The 24,978-nt window shown below is 36.8% G+C and overlaps 1 protein-coding gene across 1 annotated transcript; it reads left to right on the forward strand.

Annotated features, from left to right (window-relative positions):
* The first annotated feature begins 371 nt into the window (after window positions 1-371).
* Window positions 372-24,243, forward strand: SLC35A1 (solute carrier family 35 member A1). Its single transcript, XM_055330044.1, has 8 exons — window positions 372-674; window positions 2,298-2,475; window positions 15,047-15,206; window positions 15,384-15,536; window positions 18,486-18,552; window positions 20,630-20,806; window positions 21,258-21,392; window positions 23,395-24,243. The coding sequence occupies exons 1-8, from the start codon at window positions 659-661 to the stop codon at window positions 23,520-23,522; spliced, it is 1,014 nt and encodes a 337-aa protein (XP_055186019.1). The 5' UTR covers window positions 372-658; the 3' UTR covers window positions 23,523-24,243.
* Window positions 24,244-24,978: the final 735 nt, after the last annotated feature.

A 24,978-nucleotide genomic window follows, 5' to 3' on the forward strand; every position in this document is an offset into this window, starting at 1 on the left:
GAAGTAAATGCCTGTTGACACGTCTAATATTTTTTGAAGCCCCTTCGTTGTGAGAGGATCACGTAGTTAGAATGCCTGGCCAAGTCAACATCATCAACGACAATGCTGACAATAAGGACACAGGACTTGTGAAAAGTACATCAATCATATTAAGTACGAGGTGCAAATGCAAGGTAATGAACAAGGTGGGAGTTGGAAAAGTTGTCAAAAGTAGTTTCTGTTGCTTTACGGATTCCGGGGGTTTCTGTAACAGCTTGGGCGGGCATCAATCCCTAAGACTTCCCCTCCGGTCGCATTTGCTACCCTGTTACCTTGGTGAGGACTACAATTCCCAGAAGGCAACGCTCTGCTCCCTTGACTCGGCTTCCTTAGCCGGCCGGGAGATCTAGTTGACAGAACGACGCCTTGGACTCGACTTTTACGCACTTGTCGGCCGGGACTCTCCTCCATCCGGGTCTTCCCATTTTCGGGGGTAGCTCGGAGCGCTGAGCCTAATCTTGGTGTCAGACTGGGCAGGAAGTCGGCGGACGGTCGGCCGCCGGGGCGCTCTAGGCCGAGGGATTTTCGTCTCTATGATCACAGGAGGCGGCCTCGGGTGTCCCGAGGAGGGCGCGCGGAGGGGGCGTGCGTCAGTTCCGCGCGGGGCTGTCGGGGAACCATGGCTGCCCCAAGAGGTGAGGCCGGGGGCCGCCGGGACGGGGGAGCCCGCGGGGGCGGGGGCGCGCGAGCGTCAGCGCCTGTCCGCGCCCGCGGAGCTCCGGGGCCAGGCGTGGGCGTCGGCGTGGGCGTCGGCGTCGGCGTCCGGAGTTTGTTTGGGGCCGCTCGCCGGTGTGAGCCCGCGCCGCCGGGGCCGCCGCCGCCGCCGCCGCCGCCGCCGCCTGTCAGGGCAGCGCAGGGCGGCAGCCTCCTGCTGCGGCTGGCTTCCCCAAGGCGGACTCCGCGCGGGGCTTCTTGCGGCTCCACCCCGCCTCTGCCCCGACGAGCTCGCAGCGGGTGGGAACCAAATTCCGACAGGCCCGGGCTGCGGCGGACCCCGAGGGGGCCCCGCGTCCCGGCGCGGCCGCGCAGTACGGTGCCGGGTTCCGGCCGGGGTCCGCGGCTGCGGTCTCTTCTGCGCCTTCTGCCCTACGGATGCTCAGAGGCTCGAGGGCGCGCTCCGGGCGCGGAGCCCACGCCGCGGCTGGTCCACGGAGCCGCCGCACGAAGCATCACTGGGGCATTACAGCCGCGCTGACGCCGTAACGGGATGGAGAAAGCCGTCGTTAACGGAGCGCCTTCCCTGGAGGATGTTGTGTGGGTTAGAAGGAAGCTCTTGATATTTTGGGTGGAGGGCGAGAGCCACGGCCCCCCCCCCCGGGGGATAGCACGTTAGGGTATTGGTATTTGATGACTGATTGCCCTCTCGTGAGAGTGGTTGTGATTCACCCCGAAGCTGAGTTTTGTTTCGCTGAGTAGGGTATGTAAGTTGGGAACGGAGCTGGATTTCTGGACCTCAGAGCTGTAGCTAGGACAGGTTGGGCGACACCCGGATTCCTTCTCCACCCTTCTACGGACTATATTTGGCTTCACCCCTGAGTAAATGTCAAACAAACACTTAAAGGATATCTTCCTGCATGGGTGCCAAGTTATTTTCCTGGTTGGGGAACTCACGATTATCATTAAAGCCCTGCCAGGGACATTGTCTGGAGTTGTGTATCACGCTCTTACGCATGCTCCCATTTCGAGTAAGTCCAACCTTCAAGAGTCTTTTTGTAGCAAAACAGGAATTAAGGGGAAAAAAAAATAGAATTGTTTCGATAACTAACATAGGATGGGGACAGCAAGATTAATGATGAGCAGAGCTTCAAAATTACAGAATTCAAATCATTATCTGAAATAGTTGCAGTAATTTACAGATTTAGGCTTATTGCCGATAAATATTTGTTCTGCCTCAGCCATAAGTCTTACATGCCTACTATAAATGTGTGATACTAACATTATATTATAAGGATATATTAAATATGTAATTTATTATATCCCAGGCTAGCGTCAGTATGCCACATAATCTTGCAGTTGGGGCATCCTTCAGGGACAAAATCTTTGCTTAACTGGTTGATACTTAAAGCCAGCTGTATTTTGTGTATGCATGTTGGTGTTCATGTACTGGGAAAGTATTGTTTTGAGATAAATTGTCAAATATCCTGGGTTTTAAAAAGTATCTTGTGCTTGAAGTTGGGAAGCATTTTGAGGAATAACATTAATTTTTATAAACATAATGCTGTCTACTAAATAATATCTTTGTTGCACATATTTTCCAGAAAATGTCAGTTTATTATTCAAGTTCTACTGCTTGGCAGTGATGACCCTGGTGGCTGCAGCTTATACCATAGCTTTAAGATACACAAGGACATCAGACAAAGAACTCTACTTTTCAACCACAGCCGTGTGTATCACAGAAGTTATAAAGTTATTGCTAAGTGTGGGAATTTTAGCTAAGTGAGTATAAATACTTCTTAGTGTGTGTAATTGTTAATTCTCCACTTAGTTATTTTATTTATTAGAAAATTCTGGCTGCATCTTCCTAAGTTTGATTGCTCTAGAGCAGTGTTTCTCAACCAGGGGCAGTTTTGCTCCACAGGAGATCTTTTTTTAGTTGTGTCCGCTTGGGTGATGCTACTGGCATCTGCTGAGTGGAGGCTAAGGATGCTGCTGAACTTTCTGCGATGCACAAAACAGCCCTCTGTAGCAGAGACTCATCCAGCCCCACATATTCATAGTGCTGAGGTTGAAGAATGTTGCTATAAACCAGGGGTTGGCAAATTATGACTTGTGGGCCAAACCCAGCTTGCTGCCTCTTTTTGTTGTAGCACAGATTGTGGGGCTTACAGCCTCTGAACTATTTTACCATTTGACCCTCACAGAAACAAATTAGTGATTTCTGTTTCAGAGGCATATAATGATAATAATAGTTAATGTTTCTTGAGTGTTTTGTGTGTTAAGTACTGGGCACTGTGCTAAGTACTTTTCATTATCTAATCTGTATACAATTTTTTTTTTTTTGGTAAGTTCTACACCCTTATTTTGCCTGTACATCATCTGAGGTTCCTCAGTATTATACTTACATTAATATGTGGCAACACTGGGCTTTTTTTTTTTTTTTTTTGAAGATTTTATTTATTTATTCATGAGAGACACAGAGAGAGGGAGAGGCAGAGGGAGAAGCAGGCTCCATGCAGGGAGCCTGACATTGGACTCAATCCCCGGTCTCCAGGATGACGCCCTGGGCTGAAAGGTGGCACTAAACTGCTGAGCCACCTGGGCTGCCAACACTGGGCTTTGGATCAGTGACATTGTAGGAGAATCATTTTAGCTAAGGATGCATGTGATATGAGAGAGGTTTAGGAATAGGGACTTTGAAGTGACACAGACTTAATTTTAAACTTAGATGAGTTTGCACATATCTTTTAATCTCTCTAAGCTTTAGTTTCTTTATATTTTAATTGCAGAAAATAATATAGGGTTGTGCGAATTAAGTAAAATCCGGTAGGAAATTGCATTGGGAGATTTATGAGATGTGAACCCTTTTGGGTCATGTGGCAGGTGAGAATTCATACAGATTTCAAGATGTGATTTAGTGAGAGTGGAGCACCAGTGAGGAATAGCATGTGCGTAAGCTTTTAGGTAGAAACACATTGCATATAAATATTTTTAAATTTCATTTAATAGATATTTACTGATTTTTGTGTTACAGTTTTATAAAATGTGTTGAATATACAAGTATGAATGAAATATATATAGTTTTTCCTTGGTTGGAGCTTAGGTTTAGAAGAAGAGAGAAAATCAGTAAACACATGCATGATTACAAATATTATGTGAAAAAGTATAAAAATGCCTTGGGGAGGAAGAAAAGAACAGAAAAATAACTTGAAGCCATGTGGTAGCAAGCTTTAATATATTGGAGTTTAGAGGCACCTGAGTGGCTCAGTTGGTTAAGCTTCTGCCTTCGGTTTAGGTCATGATCTCAGGCTCCTAAGGCTCCCTGCTCAACAGAGTCCGCTTCCCCCTTTCTGTCCAACTGTCTCCTCTGCTTGTGCCCTTTTTGGGTACTCTGTCTCTCAAATAATCTTAAAAAATAATTTATCTTTTGGGCTTAGTTGTTAGGTTGTAAGTTGGGTAAAATCTCAGACCTTTCACAGTTTCTTAATAAGATTCATTTTTTTTGGAGATTTGGCTTTGCTTGGGGGATTCGTCATTCTGGATAATGCCAGATAAATGAGAGGTCTTATTGTACCTTTAAAAGGCAATGTTCCAAAGGCAAAAACCTCTACTACAACTACAAAAACTCTACAGCAACTTCTATATAACCTAAGAGTTTAATAAAATCTTAAGGCTTGGCTTCTTTTAAGACAAATATAGGGATATTGATAGAAGAGGGAAAAGGGAACCCATCTCTTCTTTTTATTCCCCAAATTCCACAGGGAGAAAAAATTGTGACTCAAGGATGAAATAGGACTGTCAGGCATGGCATCAGCCATTTTAAACTGTAAGGTCAAATCATTCAGTTGTTTTGTAACTGTTGGGAATGTTTAAAAACCAATGTGTAAAAAAAAGCAGCGAGGTCTTTGGTGTAGCTCAGCCATTGAGCTGTATTCTGCGAAACCACTTGGATAGACTTTATTTTGATGTTTTTCCAGCCTTGCAATGCTTGGTGTGTAGTATTTCTTATTTTTCAGTTATTCAATGTTATGGGTATGGTCAGCTGTAGTTTGTTTTGTGGAAATTTTTTTGAAAATTACATAAAAATAAAAACCCAAATAATTTCTGAGAATTCACCAGACAAGTCAGATAATGGTGCTGAAATAACAACAGTATGGAAAACCAAATACTGTACTTGATGAACATGATCATCCTCAATAATAAGTTGCTGTGTCTGACACCAGCATAATGTAAAGGCTCACAAGAGAGGCTCTTTTATGAACCTGTACCTGCAGTGTATACAAGACTAGGGACAACCAAAAAAAAGTAAAGAATTATGACATACATAGTTTTGGTAGCTGGCATTTGATATCATATGGCTAACAAGAATTTGATGAAGAAGATTCATTTAAAGCACATAAGAGTTTCTAAGTGGAAAAAGCACTGGCAATGAATTCGTAAAACATGAAATTAAATGCATTTGAAACTATTGGATTTTATTATTTTATTTATTATTATTTTTAAAGATTTTATGTATTCATGAGAGACACAGAGAGAAGGCAGAGACATAGGCAGAGGGAGAAGCAGGTTCCTCCCAGGGAGCCCGATGTAGGACTCCATCCTGGAACTCTGGGATCTCACCCTGGGCCAAAGGCAGACACTCAACCACGGAGCCACTCAGGCGTCCCGAAACTATTGGATTTTATTTTATTATTTTATTTTATTTTTTTAAAGATTTTATTTATTTATGACAGAGAGAGAGAGAGGCAGAGACACAGGCAGAGGGAGAAGCAGGCTTCACGCAGGGAGCCCGACGTGGGACTCGATCCCGGGATGCCAGGACCACGTCCTGGGCCAAAGGCAGGCGCCAAACCGCTGAGCCATCCAGGGATCCCCTGGAAACTATTGGATTTTAAAGTGAATATAATTTTCATGGAGAATATGTTGGCAAATTTTCATGTGCTTATTCAGAACACATCGATAGAAACTACCTGTTATAACAAGAAAATATTTTATTTCTTGGAACAAAGAATTTACTTAGAATGTTAAGAATGGTCATTTCTTAGAATGGTAAAAAAAAAAAGTGAAAGATAAAGGAGAATGATTTCAACCTAGGAAGTCACAGATTGATACTTATAAAATGAAATCAAAGGATATTGTGATTGCTTCTTTAGCAATATGTGATGAGACCTTTGATAATGAAACTAAAGCACAGTATAGTTCTGTCCTCATGGAGCTTATAGTCTAGTGGAGAACCAGATATTAAGCAAATAAATAATATATGCTGTTAAGAAGGGTAACTAGAAGATGCTACAAATAAGTATAATAGAGGGTCTCCATTTGGGTTGGAAGGCTTTCTGAGAAAGTTACATTTAAACCTAGACTTGAACATTGAGTACAACTTGTGTAGGATAAGAACACAGAGAAAGAAGAGAGAATAGTGTGTTTGAAGTCCCTGAAGCAGGAAAATTCTTGACTCTTAGGGAATAACGGCAGCAAATCAGTATGTCTCAGGGGTGCTAAGATGAAACAGGAGAGGTCTACAGGGTATCAAGGTAAGTCCATGGGCCTGTGAAGAATTTTGGATTTTATCTAAAGTGCCCTCAGAAACAACTGAATGGTTTAAATCAAGGACTAACCATGACAATCCATTTTGCTTTAAGAGTCATTTTGATCTTTGAGGAGAATGGATTAGAAGGGTGCCAAGAGTTGGGAATAAGGAAGCTTATTAGGCTAGAAATAATGGCCTACTATGACAGCATAGAAGCTAATGGATCTGAGTTACGTTCTGGAAGGAGAATCTATAGGAGTTGGTGGTGGGTTTGGGTACACAGTCGATTGGTATTATTCACAGTAGTTATGTTCTATGAAATTACCACGGACACTGAATTAGTGAATATTGCTCTGCTCCTAAGGCAAAAACAGTGTTAAGTTCCTGTGAGTCTCTGGTCGCAACATTTTCATCAACTGATCAATATATAACCTTGTTTTATGCATGTTTCTTTTTAAAGACACCTTATTTAATATATGTTGATTAGCATTGAACTCACAGCCAATAGCTCTATAACTCATGCCTAAAGAAATCTTATCTAACTTGTATTTTTCTCCTTAAGGCACATTACAGCTGTCTTGGACTTGGACATTATGCTTGGGGGCCATTTTAGAGAGCAAAATCACCACCAAAAAGCCCCCAAATGGGGAAAACGTTGCACTAAATAGGCTACATTTGCTTACGGTGTAAGAACTGAAACAAGAAGAGCATTGTCTTTTTTCGACCTCGACTGGGGATGTGTATATTAGGCAATTCAAATTTTTGGCATCTCTGTACATGTCTGCCTATGATTGTACAAGTGCTGAGAGTATTGATTTTGGGGTTACAGATACATGTTAGCAAATACGCAGATTTGTACACACAGAACCCATGAATAACGAAGATCAATTACAGCAGATGAGGCAAGGGGGGGTCTTAAGAATCATTTTTCTTATAAAAAACTGGGTACAGTTATTTTTCTCTGAGACAGGAAGAAAAGCAGATTTGAGGGAAGGGGATATCAATACTTTCATTTTGGGTAGGTACAACATTGAGTTTTTAGTGCCACTGAGATATCCAAGTGGGCTGTGGAAAATAGGCAGTTGCACTGATGAGTTTGGAACACAGAAGAGAGGTCTGGGCTAGAGAAATAAATATGGATGTCCTTATCACATAAACTATATAATCTCATGGGATTAGAAAAGATTGGCAGAAGAGAGCAGTCTCATAAAAGTATTCTCATTTTCAATGCCCTTTAACTCTGTTTACCTTAAAGATTCCTATTTTCTGGACAATTTAACCAGAAACCACAGAACCTACATGAAGAGGAACACACAGTAATATGTGCAGTATGTAGACAAACGGGAGTCATCTTATTTAAAAAATAACAAGAGTCAGTCTGGTCTGAGGCAGTGTCTCAGAATTCTCTAGGAGTTAAATTAAGCAGATTAAGGTAAACATAACTTCAACCAAGTGCCCAAATTAGGTAAATTAGAATATTTAGGTCCTAAGAATTTAAGCAGAGGCAGTTGTAGCTCCAGGGATGGTTCCTGGTGAGCTTTGGAGATCTACAGTCTAGTCACTCTTCTCATGTCAGAACTTGAGACTGGAAAGGGACTAATTAATATAATCTTGGTCTAATAAATTTGACCTGACCAAATGGATTTGGTTCCAGACTCTTGTTTTAAATGAATGGCCAGTCTCTCAGGATTTAAGGTGGTAGGGAGTTTCTGTATGTAGGGAATCCTATTTGGACAGAATTCATATTGGCAATCCAGATCACATGGCAGAGACTCCATTCTCTCTGGTTCCTTCTCTTCCTTTTTCCCTTACCTGGGTCGGAATAGTGGGGTTGCATCCCCTGAAGCATAGGTAGTAGTATTAGTATGGTAAAACCCTTTGTAGTCTGAAGGGTATAGCTGGCTTGCTGAAACACTGGAAGACAATAGCTTAATTTTAATCTCAAATCTTCTTTGCCCTATTTATATATAGTAAAAAAAGTAAATTATAAATGAAATTCAGTTGAAATTTTTCTGTGTGATGTGTTTAAGGTAATTTTCTGAAGGAAATGTAGACTTGCTTTGGTGAGGAGTACAGTATATAACATCTTTCAGATTGTGGTAAGAGAACAAAAGGCAGAGAAATGCACACATTGGTGTGGTCTCCAAGAAAACTGGGCATTAAATGAGGAAACTACTTCTATAATACATAATGTTGTAAGTTAAAACCACCTTAGGAAAACCAAAGAATAATGCTGCTTTTTGGCACTATCGTAAAAAAGGAATTTTTGAAAACCTAATGAGCAGATACCTAACTTCTTTAGAAAGCAAGAAACTACACTCTGAAATACAATCTGTTAATCACTGTCAAAATGTGTTGTGTAAAGTGCCAAATATCTTTTAAGATTGCAGCAATTAAATTTGCTGCATTCAGATATCAGGATTATTGCTATTGAGAGTGGCGGGCTGCCAGAGTGATGTTAAGGAAACATTCTTTCCTGTCTCCCCTCAGACAGTGAGGGAAACATGCAGGTAGATACAGCCAATTTTCATTCCATTCTTGTCCCTCTATTTTAGTTGTAGCTATAATTTCATCTTCTATTATGAGAAATCTTAGGTTGAGGGAAGATTTATTTGCCAAAGATACCTAGAAAGTGATTGGCAGTGAGAGGATTAGAAGACAAGTTCCCTGATCTCTAATTTTCAAATTATGGGTCTTTCAGAACAGTGAAATAATTGAGCAGGTTTTGATTAGCTAAGACAAAGATAAGAATGTAGTAGCATTGTTAGACATTTCAGTGATTTTGTTTTATTTTCTGATTTTTCTTTTTTATTTCTGAAAGCCAGCATTTTACCATGTACATTTTATATTCTTTTTCTGTATATACTTGTGCATTTTTTATAAACTATTTGAGAGGAAGGTCACACAAGATGCTGCTTTGTCCCTAGATTCTTTAGTGCATATTTCCTAAAAACAATGACATTGTTACCTAATCATAAAATACCAAAATTGAGATACTAGTATTGACACAATATTATTATTTAGTTGACAAACCTTAGATAATTTTGCCAATTGCCCTAGTGTCCTTAAATAGTAGAATAATTACATTCAGTTGTCACATCTCTAGCTTCCTTTAATTTGGGACAGTTCTTCCAAATTTCTTTTTTGCATGTCTTTGACATTGTTGAAGAGCATAGTCCATTTATTTCATAGAATGTCAATTTGTTTATTGAAAGCTTTCTTATGATTAAATTTAGTTGTATTTTTTGTTTTTGTGGCCAGAAATATCACAGAAATGGTGTGTCCTCACTGCAGTGTATCATCAGGCATGTAATATCTATTTGCCCCATCACTGGTAATTTAATTTTGATTTGATTAGGGTAGTGCCTGCTAAGTTTCTCCACATAGAGTTACCCATTTTATCTTTGTAATTAATGAATATCTTGTGGAGAGATACTTCATGGCTAAGGAAATACTGTTTCTCCTATCATTTTCACTCACTAAATTTATTGCCTATTGATGTTGCCAAATAGTAATTTCTTAATTTCATTGTTCCTTGTACATTTATTAGTTGGCCTACTCTAAGAAGCATTCCCTTTCTGTTTCTGTCTCTCTCATACACACAGCATAGATTCATGGATTCATTGGGCTGGAATCCATTATCATTGTTTATTTTGATGCTAAAATTATCCCAGATTAGGGCAGTGGGATCTTCAAGTTTTTTCCTGTTTCTCTTTTCTTTTCTTTTTTTCTTTTTCTTTTTTTTCTCTCATTCTTCTTTCTCTTTCTTTTTTTAATGTTTCTGTATGTGTATGTGGGCATACATATGTCTATGTCTGTGTGTATAACCATGAGTTGTAATATTGAGATCTGTAATTCTGATCTCATACACAGTTTACTTTAGAACTTCCCTTCCCATAGTTGCTCCCTTCTCTAATGGTGATGCGTCTAGGTTCTTTTATCCTTAAGATATTTACTTATTTGCTCAATCTTTGAGTACATGAGTAGATTCAGTTTCTAACATAGAGCTGTGAAAATCCTACTCACTAAACAGTATTTGTATGTAGTTTTTTTTTGCCTTTCATTTTAGAACATACAGTAAGAAGACTTTTTTAAGAATAGTTGGGTCAGTTCTTTTTTCCCCTTCAGTGTAATTTTGTTATTCATTTTAAAAAAAACCTGACAAGTTTTTCTGCTTTGTTTGTAATTTTAGGTTTCCCCATTCTTGTTGATTTTACTTATAATTTATAGTAATTTTTGGAATGTGAAATTATACTTATTTCAGTAAGCTAGAACTGCAAGAATAGGAATGCAGGGAAGAATTAATAGATGGCTGCTTAGGTAAGATTTAAAGTTTACGTGGTCTGATTGGTGGAGTTTTAATTACCCATACTATGCATATATGGATGGTATATGCTAATGCTCCACTTTACTTTGTTTTTCCTGCTTAAATGTTTTATTTTAGAGATTGTTCCATGTCCGTACATAGAAATCTAAATCTAATTCTTTTTAAGAGCTGCATGGTGTTCCATTATTTGGATGTATTATATATACTAACCTCTATTGATGGGCATTTGGGTTGTTTGCAATCTAAACAAAGGCATAACAACCCATCTTCTTACACTGTTGTGCATATGTATGATTACATCAGATCACTTTTAAATTGAAGAGGAAATTACTAAATCCTGTTTTTAGGAGGAGGGGACAGATTACAGTTCAAAGTTGCAAAAGTTCTATGTGATTAAATCGATTTTTAAAGAACTCTGAATTACCAATTTCTGAGTTATACTCTAAAACTTAAAACAGTATAATGTCTAAAATATTTTGGTTTTTCAAACTAGTTACTACTCCAGGTCACAGGAAAATTACTGGTTAGCTGTATGCTTTATTAAATGCTATCATAGCTGTTAAAACGGACAGTTTTTATTTAAATCTGTCACTTGTGGAATGAAGAAATGAAACTACAAAACTTTCACATTGTCTTAGAACAAAGTCACTTTTTATTGTTTGCTCTTCACCAGTCTGTAAAGACTAAGTAAACTTAGCAGGTTGTGTAAATGTACTATATTTTGAGTGTGTTTAGTAATAAACCAAATACATTATATAAGACTGGAGAAAATTATTTTACTCCAGAAAAATTATTTTAATTGTTTTCTGGCATTTCCTAGAATAATGGCTTACATTATAGATTATCTAGTCCTGTTTTGTTTCTCCTGCTGGGTTTGTTTATATATACATATATATTGTTTATTTTTTATTGCTAAGACTTGGTTTATATTTTTTCATAACTTATTACTACACGTAACATCAGATCTAAACATTTACTTAACCATTCAAACTTCCTAAGCTACTGTTTGTCAAAAGTCACTCTTCTAGAAGACCAGAAATACTGTTCTAATAAAATCTGTAACACTGGGTTTGCATTTTTTGACACCTCTTTGTACCCATGTTGTAACGGGTTTAGGGTCATAGGATGTAAAAAGCATGTACCTTACATGATGCCTCCAAGTAGTTCTCATCAGATCAGGAGCTGGGAGAACAAGGCCTACTTTTTGACCAAATATAAATATAGGTCAGAAAAAATTGGTTTCAGCCTGTTGATAGGAAATTTTTAGGGGGGAAGGCACCAGTGGAATCTGTAATCAATGAGGAGTTTCAGAATTTCTTCAGATAACAAAAGGTTGCACATTCTATTCCAGCGATAAAAATCAAAACAAATTGTTCAATTAAGAAATTTAATGGGAGACTATATCTAAGAAAAAATCTGTGCTTTTGGATTACACATGCTCTTTTTTAAATCTAGCAATGTCACATACAATGGAGTTTAATACATTTGTTTATTACAAAAGGTACTTAGTAAAGTATTTGATTTCTAAGAAAACAACAGGGCAGGAAAATGGAAGAAAAAATCACCTTTGGCTTTTATGTGTTCCTTTTTATAGTATATTCAAGGCTGTAGTATATTTAGAATTGATTATTTTTGTTTAATAGTAAAACAGTAGATGACAACTAGTGTTTTCTAAAGATATATTGTTATTTTTTATCTTTAGTGAGTAAAGCTAATTATAAGCTTTAAGAGCTATATTCTTAACATGTGTTAAACAGGATTTAATTTGATTAATACTAAAATCATTTACTTCCTTAAACTGTGTGCTAAGATTTCCACATATTCTTAGGCCCCCTAAATCTCTTTATTTTACTGATATTTTTCTATTCTTGAGCTTTTGTTTTTTAAATTATTTTTAGCATCCTCTGCCTTTGTAACTTAGTTCAAAATATTTTATTATAATTATATAATACTGCTATAATTATAAGGCACTACAGTGAAACCTGAACTCTCCAGTAGTTAACATTCTGATATAGCTTGGCTTCTCTAATATCTGCATTAGAAAAGGAACCAGAAAAAAGTTCTGAAGCCTTTCTGGCAGTGAATAAGTAGCTCCTAAGCATTCAACAGAAAGGATATAGCCAGGAGAGCCAAAGATCTGAAGGTCATTCCTGATACACTATATTTACTGGTTTGTCACAATGAAGGAAAGGAGTACTCAGGTTGACGAGTGATGTCTCATAGGCACTTCTTTTATGTTGAAAGCTGAAAGTGCAGTAGAAGAGATAAGGAGAAAAGTGTCAGGGAGAAAAGGGACCACAGCAATTCTGATATTGATACAGGCATGGTGGAATAGTAATGAGGTACTTATGTAGTTCATATTCCAACAAGGTAAAGAGGGTCAGTGATAAAGAGACCACCTCTTTTCTGGATAGGCGATAATTCATTCGATATTATTGAAGGCTTAGAGTATCCCTAAGGGGTAGAGGTAAATTGGCATTGCCCAGAACAAGTGATTAGGGAAGGGATAATAGCCACTATACTCGAGCTTGGGGAATCCAATGTAGGAAATCAATGAACATGGCAGTGGCATGTGGGCGATGGGTACAAACAGGTATCTCTTAGTTCTTTAGGGAACCACTCTGCAGATAGAGCAGTATGTGTCAGTATTTTAGAAGGCATTAAAAGTAACAGTACACTGAAAGCAATGTCCTGTACTTCACAGTTTTATAAGATTTATATCTCTGCTATCTTGTGCTTACTAGTGGGAAATAGGACATTAAGGAAAATGTTCCGGTATGTTTTCTAATACATCATCCTGTTACGATAGCTCTTTTGAGCTGTACTCCTGTGGTTCTTCATTCTTATTTTAATTGTTTCTCTTTAGTTTTGTTCCTCAATTCTATAATTGAGGGAAAACATTCTCTGAAAAAAAATGAGTTTTGAGTTGTTGAGGAAGCATATAGGACATCTTAGATTTGCATTTAAAATTGAAAAAAGACTCAAATGTTTAAAGGGCCAATCTGTAGTACTGGAAAATTCTACTACCTAGAATTTCTTTGTAGTCATCTTTTTGATATTCTTTCCCTTTTCTGAATAGAGTTTATAGCCTGCCACCAAGCCATGTGCATTACTTTTCAGCATATAGATTTACCATTGTGGGGTAGAGCATGTTGAATTTGGCACCTGAAGAAGACCTGTAACTAAGAAGGATGTCTTTTGTTTCTATGCTAGGCCAAATTTCCTGTCACACGTAAGCATTTTCTTGGGGGCTGGAGAGTTCTACAGTGGATAGGTATAGGTAATAAGTTTGACATTGTTGACTTTTTGCTCCCCTTCACAACATGTGTAATTATTTTTGCTGTATTTATATATGACAAAATTCAGTTAATGACTGTTGATTCTGTTAAGCAAACATAATAGAGGCTTAGTGTGACTGTCATTAACTTGGAGTTGAAACAGATCTGTTTCCCTGCAGAAATATTATGGCCTTGTCCTCTTAAGGATTTTGTGAACTGCAGTCAGGACCCTTTTGATATAAACCCTTGTATGGTGTTGATGCTTAATATAAAACACACTTTTTTATTTTCAGGAAATTTTCAAGAGGGCAAATATGAACTGAATTAACTAGTTCCTCCTGAGGAAAAAATAAGAATAGTTAAGAGCATGTATCATCAGTATGCATCAAGTAGCAAACTTTATGTACATTACAAATACAGTTTAGTATTGGTATTAGTAAATTATTATTTCCTGCAAATTTTTTGCAGTTGGTATTAGTAAAATTATTTCCTGCAAGCTTATAGATATGTACTTCAGTTTTATGAGTATGCTTTGATTTATCGTGTACTAGATTTCATAAGCACTGAACTAATTTACAAAGAATATTGACCTGAATTGCTCAATCCCTATCCCAAGTAACTTCCATAATTATCAAAGCTTTTTTCTTGTTTGTAATTTAAACCTATAGTAATTAAAAAAAACAAAACCTTTAAAAATAGATAAGCAATCTAATTAGAATAATGAGGGTGAGCTTGATATAATGGCAGTTAAAATGGGAGGGATTAAATTTTTATAGGTAATATCAGCAATTCTGGTTTCCTATTATGTCATTTTTTAATATACTTAAAACTCCTGGAGCTTTGACCAGAGGTTGATGATGGTAAGCCTCATTGTCATATTTTCCCAAAAAAACCTTGTAATTGTTTTTCTTTTACACAGTTATGTTTCTTTTAATCTAAAATTAGTTGAAATTATAAAAACAAAATAAATTTGCTAAATTCCATCAATAGACCTAATACCTTACAGCTATTCTGTGTGAAGGAATCTTATCAAAAGGACACTATATAGAGGCACCTGGCTGGCTTAGTTGGTAAAGCACACGACTCTTGATCTAGGGGTTGGGAGTTGAGCTGCATGTTGGGTGCAGAGTTTATTTAGAAATAAAATCTTAAAAAAAAAAAAAAAAAGATGCTCTTTAATTTTCTCACCCCTTTCTCTCCCTTTTGTTTTCAAAGAGAAGCTGGTAGTCTGGGTAGATTCAAGGCATCTTTAAAAGAAAATGTCTTGGGGAGCCCCAAGGAACTGATGAAGTTAAGTGTACCATCATTAGTGTATGCTGTTCAGAACAATATGGCTTTCCTAGCTCTTAGCAATCTGGATGCAGCAGTATACCAGGTAAGTGGAGGTGAATGACAACAAAAAATATAGGATCTTAAAAACAAATTTTTAGGGTGAAAAGATTTTTATTAACCCTTTATCACGTTATATTTCTTCTCCATAATTCTGTTAATATCAAATATTTGTGTCAGAGACTATTGTTATGAGTTCATTAATTCATTGTTTTGTTTCTAGGTGACCTATCAATTGAAGATTCCCTGCACTGCTTTATGTACTGTTTTAATGTTAAACCGGACACTCAGCAAATTACAGTGGATTTCAGTTTTTATGCTGTGTGGTGGAGTCATACTTGTACAGTGGAAGCCAGCCCAAGCTACAAAAGTTGTGGTAAGAAACAAATACCATACCTAAAATAGAAGACTTCCTTAAGTCTTATGACACTTTAGACAGTCATATTGATGAATGTAGTATGATTACATTTCTTTGACTGAAAGGAATCTTTGCCCTACAGATAGGCATTTTTAATTTTTTTTTACTCCCTTTGGATACAGATAATATAACTGACTGGAATCCCCTCCTTTAGTTTTTCTGGGTGGGAACATGACTAAAATATATTAGAGATGGAAAATACCATTAATGTAATCACCCCCCTTCGTTTTATGGAGGACAAAATTGAAGTTCAAACAACTGAAGTAACTTGTCCATAGTTACACACTAACAGCTAACCTGTGATACAATTTTATCAGTTTCCAGTTTGTATGTTCAGAACTCACAGGCCTTTTAGACATTTTCTCAAGAACCCTAAGCAAGGTTTTCTCCATCTAATTGTCATGTTTTCCTTCAACTCCCAGTTTTTTAAAATCTTTTTGTACATACTCCCACTGTCAGTGATAGGGATTATAGAATAGTAGTGTTTTTACTGATAATCAATAACTAAAATAGGGCCAAAAGTGCCTTTATAATTTTCAGTTTAAGAGTTCAGTGTTAAGGTACATACCTGATTTTTTTTTTTTTAAAGTGTAACATACGGGATCCCTGGGTGGCTTAGCAGTTTAATGCCAGCCTTCGGCGCAGGGCGTGATCCTGGAGTCCGGGGATCCAGTCCCGGGATCGAGTCCCACATCGGGCTCCCTGCATGGAGCCTGCTTCTCCCTCTGCCTGTGTGTGTCTCTGCCTCTCTCTTTCTGTTTCTCATGAATAAATAAATAAAATCTTTTAAAAAAAATAAAGTGTAACATACTTTATAGATTATTTTTACAAAGAGAATTAGGAAGTGGAACTGTAGTTCAGGAATTTCCCTCAACAACCGAAGACTCTCTTTACCTCTTAGGAAATAAAAGACCACAGTTCTCCTATAAATATAAGGTGGCTGAGGATGTAGCTGAGGATGTATGGAGAGCTTGTGCCAAGTAGGAAGTCAGTCATTTTTTAGGTAGTTTCTAGCCAAAAACTAGGTGGAGGATTCCCCCCTCACCTGCCAGAAAATGAGGTTTAGATGAATATTTATTGTCTTCACATATTTAATATATTCTTGGTGGTATTTCAAGACAGTGACCAAATATGTACTGCACATTTAATTCAGTTGTAGACTCTCATAGAAATACTTTATTGGGAAGTAAGGCAAACAGAAGTGAAATATGAACTTTAAGACTTCACACCATTAGAAAGCATGCTAGGTCCACCTCATATAGGTAATGTATGTGAAACGCTCAGTAATCTAATGCAGAGTATATGGCAGCTTTCCTACTTTTGGACCACTCTATAAAGTTCTTTCATATTTTAAGCAAAGGGCAGCTTCTGGTAACTGCCCCTCATTGTTCTTTGTTCTTTGTTCTTGTTAGACTAACGCAAATCCCAATTCACTATATATGGTGATCCTTTGTATGTTTGAGGACAGTCACACCACCACCATCCAAATCTTTTTCCTTCTCATTGAGACAACCTTGTTCTTTCATAATACATTTCTAAAGATTTCTTGCTCCCTGATGCTTGTCACAGTACTTCCTTATATTTCTCTTATAGATGCATTCATTGATTCTTGTCCTTCAGTAGTCTTAAAACTTCCCACTATCTCTAGATGTTGACAAGCAGTGTGGGGTGTAACTTGTGAATTACCTCCTTTGTTCTGAATACTAGAGACTTGTTAAATTAGCCTATAAGTCTGTGAGTTTTCAGAGGAGGTGGGGGGAGAATAGCCATTCCATAACTGATTATACACAAAACGTTTCACAGTTTATCGTAAATGTGTTATGTGCGTGAGCTTTTCCTAAACCAAAATGCAGAATGTGTGGGAGGGCAGAGTGGTGGGGAGACCAGAGGGAGAAAGAATCTTAAGCAGGCTCCATGCCCAGCTCGGAGCCAGACAGTGGGCTCGATCTCACCACCTTGAAATCATGACCTGAGCCTAAATCAAGAGTTGGATGCTTAACTGACTGAGCCACCCAGGCACTCCCATTAGACTTTTTAAGTAAAGTCATGTGTTCTAGCCTTTTGCTAGGTAATCAATAGTAGTAATAACAGCTACAATCACTTTTATACTATCAGGCCCTTTATTTTGAATCAGGTATGTTATTGTCATAGTATAGTCATATGTCTCAACTCTTACTATTGAGATAGTATTTGTCTCTGAAGAAAGACTGATGAAAGCTCTTTGAGGATTAGTTTAGGGAAGAAAAAGGAAATAAAGTTGAAACAGTAGATTAGGGCACATTTACATGCATCTTTTAGCACAGAATTAGGATTATATATACCTGTCAGTCTCCTCTATCCTGTAGTCTCCAGTATCCTCTATCCTCCTCTATCTCCTCTATTTAAGAACCAGAACTATGTATCATCCTCATTTTTATTCATTTAGTATATGAGAAATATCCAGTACATAGTAAGTAAGGTATTAATATTTGATAAAGATTCAGTAAAGTAGGAAAGCTTAAAAGTCATTACCTCATCCTGCAGGTGTTAGGGAATAAATGAGTTAAACTGTTACCATTTACATCACTGACACTATCAGGGCCTGAGTTAGGGTGGTGGCAGAAGTTAAAATTAAGAGGCAAGCTGATTATGCAAAATACTGTGCTAGGTTGCCTGTTGTTAGGAAATGGGCACGCATGTTCTGGTAAACATACACCACGGCTACAATTTGAGTGATACATTTTATAACTTCAGTGCTTTTTCAGAGATTTCTGGGATGGCCTTTTGTTTGTTTCTGTCTTTCTCTAGAGGATAGCAGCGGGGTCTCATGTGGCATATACTTTCAAGAGAACTGTAATACAGATTTTTATAGTCATTTGCTCTCTTGGATGAATTTTGTCACTAATCACTTTTAAAACATTATTGCAGGTGGAACAGAATCCATTGTTAGGGTTTGGCGCTATAGCTGTTGCTGTATTGTGCTCAGGATTTGCAGGTAAATGATAAATGCATTGTTTTATTCTGTTAAAAATTTAAAAAAAGATTAAACTCTACACAGGGATCTAGTTCATCTTATTTCATCGTAACAATTTTATTCCCAGTAAGGCTTATCCTCCAACTTACTGTTTTGTGCCAGCTGTTTTTTCAGTAAATGTGTGGCAGTGTTGAATTCAGTTCAGACCTCATTCATACTTGCTGTTATCTGAGAACATACTTACATCATGTTCTTACATCATGCTTACCATCAGTCCAGCTAAGGATTGGACTAAGGACCAAAAAGTAAATGAACAAAGACTTCTGAAAATGGAGGAAGTTATTAGCAGTTAGAAAGCTCAAGTATCTCCATTTTCCTGGAAATGGCACTATCTTCAGGTATGATTCTGCTGCTTTAGGTGTTCAGTTACCAGCTCGGCATCTGTTTTTCCCTCTTAACCTCAAGTTCTTCCTCTGCTTTAACAGATTAGGAATTCTGGAATAGGGAGAAAAGGAGGGCAGGGGGGAGAGTACCTCAGAAAAGTTAATACATAGAAGCACCAGCCAAAAAGGGAGGGAGGAGAACCAAAATCACTAACATCAAAAAAACATGAAAGTCTAGATTCATGTGTAGGGACAAGAAATCCTCCACTTAATCAAGAAGAGACAAAGTATGGATGTTAGTGCAACATGTGTTTTAGAAATAGTTCCAACAGAGAACCTGAAAGTTCTTTTTAGTAAAGAGTGTATTTGTTATAGCTATGTTATTATTTATCTTTATTTGTGCTTTTTCAAAAGTTAGGATTCTTTTTACTTTTGACTAAGAAAGTAGGTGGGATATGGAAGTGAAATATTGCTTGTAGAAAAGATGTTTGGTAAAAGGAAAACAATCTAAATTTAGGATATATTTAATGATAGCATCATGCTAATTTTTTATTCTTAGGAACAAGCAAATTAGAAACAAAAACTGAATTACCCAAAAAATAATACGCTATTAGACGTTAGTACCATTTTGAACAATTAAATGTTTGTGTCCAACATTGTATTTAGTTCAACCTTTCAATACACAATTTAGGAAATGGTGGGTGGTTTAATATCCCTTTATGCTTGGAGAGTCACTGAGCACCTAATAGTTAAGTGGTTTTCTCAGATAGAATATTAAAAAATGGGAATAGGAATAGCCAGTATATGTTTGTTCCCTTTCTCTGGCTCTTTCTAACACACATTCACCGAAAACAGTCTTGTTTTTCATTAGAATTTTTAGTTGATTAGTATTTGAGTGGCAGTTTCTAAGTCTGTAATTAACATGGTGTTTATAATGAAAATCTTTGATGGATACATATATTCATTTTTAAGTATAAAACTTTTAGCAGTGGTATGTGATTTTGGGTATATGTAATAAGGAGTTATTTGCTCTTTCGGAATATCTGAAAAAACTATGGACCCTCAACCGCAAGAAAAATACATGTATACACAAAATGTATTATCTGTGAGGGAGTTCATGGTCCTTCTGACATTGTGTATGAACTTGGCTTGTTGAACCTTGCTTTAAAGGAAAATGGCTTCACTCAGCAAGTTCTATTTAAATTTTATTTTGGTTGTTACTCTGTAAAAAAATCCCAAGTGGTGATTATATAGGTTATTTTGCAAAGCTGGGAGTTTTCATTACTAGGCAGATATTACAGGGATATGATTTTTTTTTCAGGGATATGATTAAGATAATTGACTCTAACAGTATAGTTTTCTAGCCGACCAAAGCAAGTCTATTATTGGCATTAACAGAGAACTTCTATGATCTATGTGACTGCTATAATAAAGGCAGAAACTGTTCTTAATAATTTGAGTCTTCTGTTAAATGTGGGTTATAAAGTTCCTTTTTAGTTATTAATCTTTATGCTTTATAAAAATACATGTTGGTAATATCTAAGATGCCACGTGTCACAACCAACGTAATAAATGTGCATTTGATGTAAAATGTGTTTGTTCCCTGAAATATATACCTTACATTGTCATACCTCTGTTCTTGTTCTAAATGAAAGGCATTTTAAGTTAATTTTTAATAGTATCTCTCATATTTGCATATCTAATTTTTTTTCCAGGAGTGTATTTTGAAAAAGTTTTAAAGAGTTCAGATACTTCCCTTTGGGTGAGAAACATTCAAATGTATCTCTCAGGGATTGTTGTGACATTAGTTGGCGTCTACTTGTCAGATGGAGCTGAAATTAATGAAAAAGGATTTTTCTATGGTTACACATATTATGTCTGGTTTGTCATCTGTAAGTATCCAGGAATTAAAAGTTCTGGCTAGATCTTTTTTTTTTTTTTTTTTTTAAGTTGTGTTTTAAGCCTTTATAACATTTTGAAATTGTTCCTTTGATACTTTGAACACCAGTTTGAAAATGTAATTTTGGTTTTATTGACTGACTTTTGTGGCATAGCTATCCCAAAGCAATTTTGCCTTCACAATCAAAAGTATCTAATGTGTTAGCAATAAATGTGTACAATTTAGTAGTAGACCACATAGCCCTCTGGGCATGTGAAAAGCAATGTTGTTTTGTAGGAACTATTACTCGATTTTAGTACAAACTCTCTCAGATGGCTACTTGTAAGGAAAATAGTATTTTCCTAGGTAAATTAGTGTGGCATCTCTAGGGGTGAAAATTGCTTTGCCATCATAGAATGTTCCATTATTTGAGTGTTAAGATTTTATCTCTTTGTGTATACAAGTTCTTGCAAGTGTTGGAGGCCTCTACACTTCTGTTGTGGTCAAGTACACAGACAACATCATGAAGGGTTTTTCTGCGGCAGCAGCCATTGTCCTTTCTACCTTCGCTTCAGTGATGCTGTTTGGGTTACAGATAAGTATGTCTTAGTTTGTATTTTTAGGTTTTTAACACAGAAGAGTTTCCCACTTCTTGATTCATTTCATGTTATTAAATATGGCAGTTGATCATTGTGCTTACTCAGATTGTTTTGTTATAGTTTATAGTTGTATGAGATACGGGTTAGCAGTACTAAGGTGTTTGCAGTCATCCTAGAGCTTATGCTGAGGGGTACTGGGTCTACTGAGAGTGAGAGGGCTATGGAGGAACCTTTTTTGGAGTCAGGACCTCCCTGCTCCCCAGGGTTGAGATACAAAACAATTTGAATACTTCTTACGTCCAGGTGAACATAGTGTTGATTAGGTATGCAAGAAAATGAATACAAGGACTTTAGGGGATGATTCCTTTCAGCAATACAATTAAAATAAGGCTTTCTATGATGAAGGAAGAACAGAAAACTCATCTCCCCGAGTTTGTACCTTCCTAATTTTTAGACTTGGGTATAAATTCGTTTTGAAGCAATAATCCAAATCCAAATTAAAGATATCTTTGTTTCACTTAATATGTAATTAATACAAAATTCATTACCATAGATGACATTCTGGCACCCTCACAATGCGAGTCCTTCTAATATATATTTCCTTAGCCCACACCCATCATTAAGTTGGCTTCTGAATTATTTAAGTAGTGATTTTGACTTAACATTTCGGGGTGCTGTAATAATAATTTTCTTAACTGATCAGTTATACCACAATCTGTTAAATACTGACATTAAGTAAGAGACCTGGCCTATATTTACATTTGATTTTAAAATGGACTCTTGTTATAAATGCAAATAGAGGAACACCAAGCTTGTAGAAATCTTACAAAACCATTTTATAGTATGGTTTTAAGTTCTGCCTGTATCATTTATTAGTTGTGCAGCTTTGGGGTGGGGGAGGGAAGTTACTTAACCTGTGTCTTAGTTTCTGCATCTGTAAAATGGGACTGACCATATCACCTATCTGCTAGGGTTGTTTTGGTGAAATGCTTAGAATAAATGCCTGGCACACAGTTATGTATTTTGTAGGAGGCCAGCCACTTACCATTTTAGTATCAGTGTATATAGGTCCTGTTTTAGATGTATTTCTTACCTGATTTGGGTGAAATTTTAATTGTAGTTCTGATCCTTCCTTAACAAATCCTTTTGCCTTTGATCCTAAGGGATACTTGGGAACAGTGAAAAATGCTTTTGGTCAGTGTTCTTGCTGATGGTCATGGAAATGAATTAGAACATCTTAGAAATCTTCCAGTTTTCTACTTAGATTTAACTTCCTTTTTTTGAAGGCAAAGCTAATTAGGAGTGAACTAAAATCATAGCTTGATGTCATTTCTCTGTGTGCCATTTTTAGAGCTAGTAAGATTGTGCTGTTGTATTTCATATAGAATATGGTTCAGTTTTGAACAGAATATACACTTTTGACGTAGACTTTGACATAAGTGTTTATGTATAAAATGCCTGTTTGTCAAGTTTGGACAAGCTATAATTAATATCCTAATTTTCAGGATTGAAGATTAAAGAAAAAAAAAAGCTAGCAGAAAATGGAATTGTACTCAGTAAATCACCACTTCATTTCCTAGTCAGAAATTTTCACTGGTTTGAGTCATTGGTCATCTAACTCAGAAATTTTGCTCAACTACCTTTTACTCTAAATTTCTGCAGGTTTCTAGTGCCACGAAAAAGCCACATTCCACTGCTTTTCTTTAAATTAGCATATAGGGAAGTTAGTATATTCTTTGTCAGTGGCCCAGGACAGGCATACTTGTGTTCTTGGAAAGTGTATAGTCATTCCCTTGACTGTACTTTTTTTTGGTGGGGAGAGGCGCTGGGGAGCTAGAATTGATTATCTTTCTAAACCTTACTATCATAAAAATAGAACACTTAGATTTATTTTCCATATGATCTAATGGTATAAGCCCATAATAATAGATTTCAAAATTTAAAATTATTATGATATAGTTTTAAGGACACAAATACAAATTAAACATTTTTTTCTTTTCAGCACTCACCTTTGCTCTGGGCACTCTTCTTGTATGTGTTTCTATATATCTGTATGGATTACCCAGACAAGACACTACATCCATCCAACAAGGAGAAATAGCTTCAAAAGAGAGAGTTGGTGGTGTATGATTTCAGCCTCAAAAGAGATTCCTATCAAGACTAAGCTGTTTGGATTAAACTAGAGCCTTAAGTCAATCCCAGAAGGTAGCTTAAACAAAAACAATATGTTAACTGTGTTATAAGAATTAAGAAGAAAGCTATCTGAGTGAATTGCTACAAATATTTAATGTGACCTGTTTTGGGTCAACTTGTTTTAAGAATGAAAGAATTTTATTACTGTATATATAATGTATATAAAAAGAATGGAGAGGATATGGTGTTAAAAAAAATCACGTGAGGATACAATATTCAAATAACAAGGTTTGGGACTAGGTTAAGGGTTAAAGTGCCAAAGCCATTTCTGTACGAACTGTTTTCTTGTTCAGGTACCAGGGGAGAAGGACGACCCCTCCTTGTTCTCCAGTTGATGTACAGTATTTCATCCCAGCAGCAGTAAAGACCTAGCTCTTTTCTTACAAAAGAGAGGCAAAACCAAGATAGGCTAGTTCAGAAACAAACTGAATGTCTAACTTCTCAAACTGAATCTATTTCATAATGCAGACAATGACTTCTAGGTGGTGAATGAGTACTCCTGTAAGTGCTGTATTTGTGCCATTCATTGTCTGGATTCATGTTTCTTTGCAGTTAGATGATCTACTTTTCTTCAAAAAATATTTCTAATGTCACTTTTGTACTTTTTTTTATAAAGTATGTTTAAAACTATTGGGCTGTCAATAATTTGTGAAATTTCAGTGTTTTTAAAAAATTTTTCTATAATGTTAATGGGAAAATTCAGCAATAAACTTAATTTATTTATATGAAATCTATGATCACTTTTTATATTGATTATAACCAGTAAGATAATGCAAAATGTAAAAAACTCAAAATACCAAATTTTTCATTTTTTCTATGTTAGAATTTTAGGGTTCTTTGGTTGCATAAAAACCAAGTCTTGGCTAGCCCTAAGCAAAAAAAAAAAAAGTTTATAAGGACTACAGTCAGGGCAGTAGTAGGGCTCTTTTTAGGGAGCTGCTTTTGGAAAGACCAGACTCTACCCATTACTGTCCCTGTATCATTTCACTCAAGATTCAAATCCTGAGGAGGCTACCACAGATCTGGGAAGGGGAACATCTCTCCAAATGTGAAGGATTTAGGAATTGCACATTTTATTCCATGGCTGGCTTGTGCTAAGGAAATATTAATGATACTTTAAGTAAAAATTAGTAATCTGGAATAATTTACTTAACATGGATGAATCTTTTCCAGGACTAAGAAGGTATACCATACTTGACAATATAAAAGTATGTTCATTCAACTGGAGAAGCTTTGGTTCATGCTAATTTGTTTCTCTGTTTGTAAAAGTAAATTGTCACTAGTATTCAGAAGACTTCTAGTAGCAACATTTAGGATAAATGATAGCATCCCACTTTTGTTACCTAAACAAATTACACAAAACATCCTTGACCAATATGCAGGTATATGGAAG

Source organism: Nyctereutes procyonoides, unplaced genomic scaffold (genome assembly GCF_905146905.1).
Source record: "Nyctereutes procyonoides isolate TBG_1078 unplaced genomic scaffold, NYPRO_anot_genome, whole genome shotgun sequence".
NCBI classification, from domain to species: Eukaryota; Metazoa; Chordata; class Mammalia; order Carnivora; family Canidae; genus Nyctereutes; species Nyctereutes procyonoides.